Source organism: Papio anubis, chromosome 14, assembly GCF_008728515.1.
Source record: "Papio anubis isolate 15944 chromosome 14, Panubis1.0, whole genome shotgun sequence".
In the NCBI taxonomy this organism is placed as follows: Eukaryota; Metazoa; Chordata; class Mammalia; order Primates; family Cercopithecidae; genus Papio; species Papio anubis.
In genome coordinates this window covers 70,501,007-70,508,827 of record NC_044989.1, presented here as the reverse complement: position 1 = coordinate 70,508,827, position 7,821 = coordinate 70,501,007, and the positions used below count along the sequence as shown (strand labels likewise).

Sequence of the window (7,821 nt, the reverse complement as noted above, 5' to 3'; positions counted from 1 at the left end):
TAAACTGTACACTTAAACAATTGGTTAAAATAAGTTTTATGTTGTGTACATATTACCACAAATACAATAAAATAAATGAAGTTCTCATACGTGAAAAGATTATGCTAAGCGGCCGGGCGTTGTGGCTCACACGCCTGTAATTACAGCACTTTGGGAGGCTGTGGCGGGAGGATCGTTTGAGTTCAGGAGCTGGAGACCAGCGTGGGCAACATGGCGAAACCTCATCTCTACCAAAGGTATAAAAATTAGCTAGGCAGTGGTGGCGGCGCGCCTGTAGTCCCAGCTATTCGGGAGGCTGAGGTGGAAGGATCACTTGAAACCCAGAGGTGGAGGTTGCAGTGAGCCGAGCGCCACTGTGCTCCAGCCTGGGCGACAGAGTGAGACCCTGTCTCAATTAAAGAAAAAATAATAATAAATAAAAAACATTATGCTAAGCAAAATAAGACTGACACAGAAGGACGAGTATTATATGATTCCACTTACACAAAATGCCTATAATAGGTAAATTCATTAGACAATTAGAAAGTGTATCAGAGGAGGTTGGGGGGATGCTGAGGGAAGGGGAAAAGAAAAAAAATCAAGGGGTGGGAAGCAAATGGCTGCAGGGTAGAAGGGGAGTGGGCTGCCGCTTGGGTGTGTGGGTGTCAGGGGGAGACGGGACAGGGGAGTCAGGTCCTGCGCGCAGGGGCCTCTGCGCTCCCGCGGGACGCAGCTGTCTTTGTCTGGGGTGGCGGCAGCGTGGCAGGAGCGAGGGTCGCCCCGACCCGTCCCCTTCGCCCTCCAAGACCCCTGCCGACTCCAGCCCGTCCCTGTCTCACCCTCTTTATTTAACAAAGAGCGGAGAGACTGTAAATTACCCTGAGCAGCGTCGCGGCGAGCAGGGCCCCTGGGGCACCCCACAGGCTTCATCCTGGCCGCGTGAGCGCCGAGCTCGGGCACCGGGTGGTTTGGCGTGCTTGTGCACTTGCTCCGTTTTCTCTGTAAGTACTAAGGATTCCCCCGCCGCCCTCTTCCTCATTTTCCACCATCCCAATTTACACTAGCATTAGTATTTACTTCCGTAATTTCCCCATGTCCATGTAACATCACACACACACACACGTTTGCTTTTGTTTTCCAAAATGGCAGCTTCTAGTAGGCGCTTCTCTTTGTCTTGCTTTTCTAGTACACTGTGGAACCCCAAATCCCAGCTGGGATTCACTCTTCTCTAATGGCTGAACATTCATCCGGGGCATGAAGGCAGCTCAGTTCATTTCATTATTCCTTTGTTTCCTCTATTTTGCCACCAGAAACTGCCGCGATGAATGTCAGTCCCCAGAGCCGGAACCGTTCCCGGTTTTCTCCACTTGGATCTGAGAACTCTGACCCTCCAGCCCGGCGAGCTCTTTGCCAGGGTGACAGGAGGAAATGTCCCCGCATCCGTGCCTGCTTTCCCAGATGGGACCCTCCAGCAGTCCCCTCCACTGCCCTTGCTTCCTCCTAACCACTTCCCCCCAGCGACCGCGGAAGGCGCTTCCTCCCCCGCAGCGCGAGCCCCAAGCTCCTCTAGCGCCCCAGCTCTCCCCGCCCCCCTCCCGACCTTGTTTCATATGACCCCTCCCCCGCACATACTCAATTTCATCTTCCCAAGGCGCCCACTCTCCACATCCTGAGGAAAAAAAGAGCCGGCTGCTGTTCTATGTTATTGTCATACTTCTTTCCTCCCGAGCACTACACAACTTGAACAACTTTTTTTTTCTTTTTTTGAGACAGGGTCTCACACTGTCGCCCAGGCTGGAGTACAGTGGCATGATGATGGCTCACTGCATCCTCGCCCTCTCTGGACTCAGGTGATCTTCCTGCCTCAGCTTCCCAAGAAGCTGATACTACGGTCGCGTGCCACCACTATCGGCTAATTTTATTGTTATTATTTTTTAACCACAGGGTCTCGCTATGTTGCCCAGGCTGGTCTCGAACCCCTAGGCTCAAGGGATCCCCCTGCCTTAGCCTCCCAAAGCGCTGAGATTACAGGCGTGAGCCACCGCGTCCCGTAGTAAATACTATTCCAAGGAAACGGCACCTGAGTTTGAGATTAATTAAGTTTACTGCAGGGAAGGAGCATTGGCCCGGGTGGCCAGAGGCAAGGGTACGAACCGACCCTGCCCTTCTCCCTGCCTGGTTCTGCCTTCAGCAAATTGTTCCACACATCTCTGGTTTCCTCCCCACATGATTCCAAGGCCCTGCTGGCTCTAGCCTCTGTGAGGCTAGAATTACAATTCCATTCCTCCCTAGCCACGCCCCATCTCTTGCTCCCTGTGCTGGCGCTTTCCCCAATCAGCCACACTTTCCTTTCCCATTCACTGAGCCTGTGCAAAGCCCTGTCTCTTATTCTGAATATCTAGATCCTATTCACCTTTGAAGATCCGACTTGGCCACATTTCTTCCCAAAGCCTACTGCATGCCCTCTGTGGGAGGAACCGCTCTGTCCTTGCAAAGCCACTGTCTGTAGCACTTTCTCTGTGTCTTACCAATGGCATCGCCCACTATGCATGGGGTGCTGTTCCATACCTGCCCTTCTTCCAATGCCATCTATGTGTCTGGCAAGACCCCAGCATAGCACTTTGCCCACGGTAAAGGATATGGTTTTGGAAGTCCCAAGACCTGGGTCCACATCCCAGTTCTGACACTAAATGTATTACCTTGAACATGTCACATAGCCTTTCTGGGCCTTAATTTCCCCAAATGTAAAATGGAAATAATAGCTTATTTTATAGTGTTGCTGTGTTGATTAGCTGAGACATTATATAAGAAAATGCTTTGTGAACTGTAAAGCTATTTACAGACATAAATTATAATAGTAAAGATATATATTATTCAGATGGTGGCAAGAGGGATATCCTTTCCAAAACAGAAGTTAAAAAAAAAAAAAAAAAAAAAAAAGAAGGCATGGTGGCTCACCTCTATAATCGCAACATTTAGGGAGGTTGAGGTGAGAGGATCGCTTGAGCCCAGGAGTTCAAAACCAGCCTGGGCAACATAGCAAGACTCCCGTCTCTACAAAAATAAGAAAATTAGCCTGGCATGGTGGCATGCGCCATTAATCCTAGCTATTTGGGAGCCTGAGGCATGAAGATTGGTTAAGCCCAGGAATTTGAGGTTACAGTGAACTATGATCATCCCACTGCACTGCAGCCTGGGTGGCAGAGCGTCTCTCAAAAAAAACAAAAATGTGGGAAAGCTGTAGAAAATGAAAAAGACTTCTTGGTTGCCATCTCAAAATTTGGGGACTGATTCCTAATTATTCCTTTTAGATCAATTACCAGGTGAGATTAAATATATTATAATAGTAAAAGCTAGAAATAATCTAACTTTTGAACAGTTGGAGGATGATAAAGTTATGGTTAATGGGGATAATATGTTATCATCAAAGTTAAATTTCTGAAGAATATTTAGTGACATGGGAAACCAGTCATAATATAACATGAAAGCTAAAAAAGCAAGACACTAAATAGTGTTGGTAGAGAGAAGGTGTAAGAAGAGACTTTTCTCACTACCCTTCACAGCTTTCTGTTTGGCCCCTGAGTGGGGTGCCTGATGCCAGAGAGCTTGGGACATATTCTAAGGCCTTAGTCTTACACAAATAGCTCACTCCCTGCCACCCAAGAGACAAGGATTCCAAACAGGTGAACCAGGAGCCTAGAACCTCAGGGGAGACCAAGGACTGTTCCAGATCCAGGCCCTGATTCTGTGGCCCAATGGCCTGACAATCTAAGGTCCTCTCTCTACCACTTCTTCCAGCTGGACTGTGGACCTCAAACACAATCTCTCACTTCCTGCTTTGACATTGTTTCCAGAGTGGGTTTATAGAAAAGACCTCCTCCAAAAAAGCAGGCTGCAAGTACCAACACTAGGGAGCTAAGCTCTAGCCAGGTGCAGTGGCTCACGCCTAATCAATCCCAGCACTTCGGGAGGCCGAGGCAGGCAGATCACTTGAGGTCAGGAGTTCAAGAGCAGCCTGGCCAACATGGCGAAACCCTGTCTCTACTTTTAAAAATACAAAAATGAGCCGAGCGTGCTGGTGCGTGCCTGTAATCCCAGCTACTTGGGAGGCTGAGGCATGAGAATTGCTTGAACCCAGGAGGCAGAGGTTGTAGTGAGCTGAAATCACGCCACTACACTCCAGCCTAGGCAAAGCAACAGAGTGAAAGACTCCATCTCAAAAAAAAGAGAGAGAACTAAGTTCCAAACAGAGGAGGAGAGGCCAAAAATGAGCTGTCACTGGTGGTTGGGGAAGTGCAAGGGGCTCCAGAGAGAAGGTGACATTTATGCTGGTCAGGGGATGGTAAGTATTTGGCAAGTGGAGATACGATCATTAAAAGAAAGTTGTATTGGTATTATCTTACATTTCATAGTTCAAGATGGGTGGGGGGAGATGTTTTGTTTAAAATATCCTTTCTCCTCTTTTTTTTTTTTTTGAGATGGAGTCTCGCACTGTCACCCAGGCTGGAGTGCAATGGCCCAATGTCGGCTCACTGCAAGCTCCGCCTCCTGGGTTCACGCCATTCTCCTGCCTCAGCCTCCCAAGCAGCTAGGATTACAGGTGCCCCCCACTACACCTAGCTAATTGTTTTTGTATTTTTAGTAGAGATGGGGTTTCACCATGTTAGCCAGAATGGTCTCCATCTCCTGACCTCGTGATCCACCCGCCTCAGCGTCCCAAAGTGCTGGGATTACAGGCATGAGCCACCACGCCTAGCCCCCTTTCTCATCTTATTAAAACTTTTATTGTAGAAAATGTGGAAAATAAAGATAAGAATATTAAAAAAAACACACAAAACATAAAGATAAGAATAAAAGTTTCCAGGCCAGGCACGGTGACTCACGCCTATAATCCTAACACTTTGGGAGGCCGAGGCAGGTGGATCACCTGAGGTTAGGAGTTTGAGACCAGCCTCACCAAAATGGAGAAACCCCGTCCCTACTAAAAATACAAAATTTGCCAGGCGTGGTGGCATACGCCCGTAATCCCAGCTACTCAGGAGGCTGAGGTAGGAGAGTCGCTTGAATCTGGGAGGCAGAGGTTGTGGTGAGCTGAGATAGAGCCATTGTACTCCAGCCTGGGTGACAGAGCAAGACTCCATCTCAAAAAAAAAAAAGGAATAAAAGTTTCCTATAAGCTCACCATCTAGAGCAGTGGTTCTTAACCCTGGCTGCACATTAGTGTCTCCTGGGGAGTGTTTAGGAAATACCATGAACTTTCTCCACAAATAACTTGGAGGGAAAAAAAGAAAAGAAATATCATGAACTATCTGCAGAGAATCTGGTTCATGTGGGGTGAGGTGGGCCCCATTGTTCTCTTTTTTTTTTTTTTTTTTTTTTGAGATGGAATCTTGCTCTGTTGACCAGGCTAGAGTGCAATGGAGAAATCTTGGCTCACTGCAACCTCTGCCTCACAGGTTTAAGTGAATCTCCCGCCTCAGTCTCCGGAGTAGCTGGGATTATAGGTGCGCACCACCACGCCCAGCTAATTTTCGTATTTTTAGTAGAGTTTCACCATGTCAAACTCCTGACCCCAAGTGATCCACCCACCTTGGCCTCCCAAAGTGCTAGGATTACAGGCGTGAACCACCATGCCCAGCCTGTTCTCTTGCTTATACACACACATACACACACACACACACAAAATCTCACCCCATCCATTAGCAAATTCTATCAGTCTACCTTCAAAATAGATCCAAGATCTGAACACATCTCACTGTTTCCTCTGCCATCATCCTGGTCCAAGTCACCACCTCCTACCTGGATTATTGCAGTAACCTCCTAACTGGTATCCAGCTTCTATCTTCAGCCCCCACACCAGTCCCGTAAGCCTATCCTCCACATTGCACTCTCTAGAGTGATCCTTTAAAAACCTAAGTCAAGGCCGGGCTCAGCGGCTCATGCCTGTAATCCTAGCACTTTGGGAGGCCAAGGCAGATGGATCACTTGAGGTCAGGAGTTCAAGACCAGCCTGGCCAACATGGTGAATCCCCGTCTCTACTAAAAATATAAAAATCAGCTGGGCGTGATGGCACACGCCTGTAATCCCAGCTACTAGGGAGGCTGAGGCAGGAAAATCGCTTGTGCTCGGGAGGTGGAGGTTTCCGCAAGCTGAGATTGTACCACGGCACCTTAGCCTCAGTGACAAAGCAAGACTCCATCTCAAAGATACATAAATAAATAAATAAATAATAAAAACCTAAGTCAGGACATGTCCTTTCCCTAATCAAAATCCTCCCGACTTCCTATCTCACTCAGAGTAAATGACAAATCCTCAGAATGACCACAAGGTCCTACATGACCCAACCTGGCTGCTTTAGTGCTCTCGTCTCCTGCCAGTGTCACCTGTGCTCACCACACTCCAGCCACACTGGCTTCCTTGCTGTTCTTCAAACACAGCAAGCATGTGCTGCGTCAAGGCCTTTGCACTGGCTGTTCCCTCTGCCTAGCCTCCCTTGGTAGTTCTCACCATTTCTTCAGGTCTCTGCTAAATCTCAACTCATCAGAGGGGCCTTCCCTGCCTACCCTAAATAAACCTGCAAAGTCCCTCACAGTCCCTAGACTCTCTTGTCTGCTGCACTCTTCTCCAGGGCACTTTTTACCAACAGACCTATGATGTCTTTTTTGTTAATCCCAGGCCTCAGATTTAGAGTCTTGCAAAGTATCTCTTGAAAATAGCTTCTCGGCTTCCATCTCGACCCCTCTCTTCTGAGGTTCAACAGTCCCATTGTCTGCATCGCACCACCCCCAAGCCTGTGTTTTCCAAACTCCTCCCTCCTTCTGCCTTCATCGGTCAGCTCAGGAAAATGAACTCCCAAAGGAGTGGTCAGGCTTTCAGCCCCCAAAATGACCCAAACTCAAGCCCCAGGTTGGGGCTTTGCTAGTTACCTTATTAATTAATTAATTAATTAATTATATTTTGTACACAAGATCATAACATTCCTATTGTTGGAGAGCCAGGGTTGTTTTTTTCTCTCAAGTTTTTTACTATTGTTAACAACCTTGAACACACCCATGATTGTTTCCTTGAGATAAATTATTTGAAGAGGGATTATTAAGACAAAGGGTACAATTTTCAAGGCTTCTGGTGTGTATTGCCAATTTTTCTCCCGGTTTACCTAATTATACTCCCACCAGCAGTATGTGGTGCCTTTATAGTATTACAGCCTTGACAAAACTGGGTATTTAAAAAACATCGAGAGTTGAAAAAAAATTAGATCCTGTCTTTTATTTTTTATTTTTTTTATTTTTTGAGACGGAGTCTTGCTCTGTCACCCAGGCTGGAGTGCAGTGGCGTGATCTCAGCTCACTGCAAGCTCCGCCTCCTGGGTTTACGCCGTTCTCCTGCCTCAGCCTCCTGAGTAGCTGGGACTACAGGCGCCCGCCACCTCACCCGGCTAGTTTTTTGTATTTTTAGTAGAGACGGGGTTTCACCGTGTTAGCCAGGATGGTCTCGATCTCCTGACCTCATGATCCGCCCGCCTCGGCCTCCCAAAGTGCTAGGATTACAGGCTTGAGCCACCGCACCCGGCCCAGATCCTGTCTTAATTGACATTGTTGGTGAAGTTGAACATCTTTTTATTTTTATTTATTTATTTATTTTGAGACCAAGTCTTACTCTGTTGCACAGGCTGGTGTGCAGTGGTACAATCTCGGCTCACTGCAACCTCTGCCTCCTGGGTTCAAGTGATCCTTGTGCCTCCGCCTCCCAAGTAGCTGAGCCTACAGGCACGTGCCACCACTCTCAGCGAATTTTTGTATTTTTAGTAGAGACGGGGTTTCACATGTTGGCCAGGCTGGTTT

At 47.8% G+C, this 7,821-nt stretch overlaps 1 protein-coding gene across 2 annotated transcripts in view; it reads left to right on the top strand.

The window, feature by feature from the left end:
• Window positions 1-349: 349 nt before the first annotated feature.
• Window positions 350-7,821, top strand: part of LOC101021188 — a 36,518-nt gene continuing 29,046 nt past the window's right edge. Inside the window, exons 1-2 of one of the 2 annotated variants that reach the window (XR_002516735.2) lie at window positions 350-980; window positions 1,290-1,723. Coding sequence is in view for 1 of the 2 variants with exons in the window: in XM_031655248.1 (XP_031511108.1) it covers window positions 489-980 (492 nt within the window). In the remaining variant the exon portion in view is untranslated. Of the gene's footprint in view, window positions 981-1,289; window positions 1,724-7,821 lie in introns of those variants that run through there. The other variant, XM_031655248.1, reaches the window with a different exon arrangement.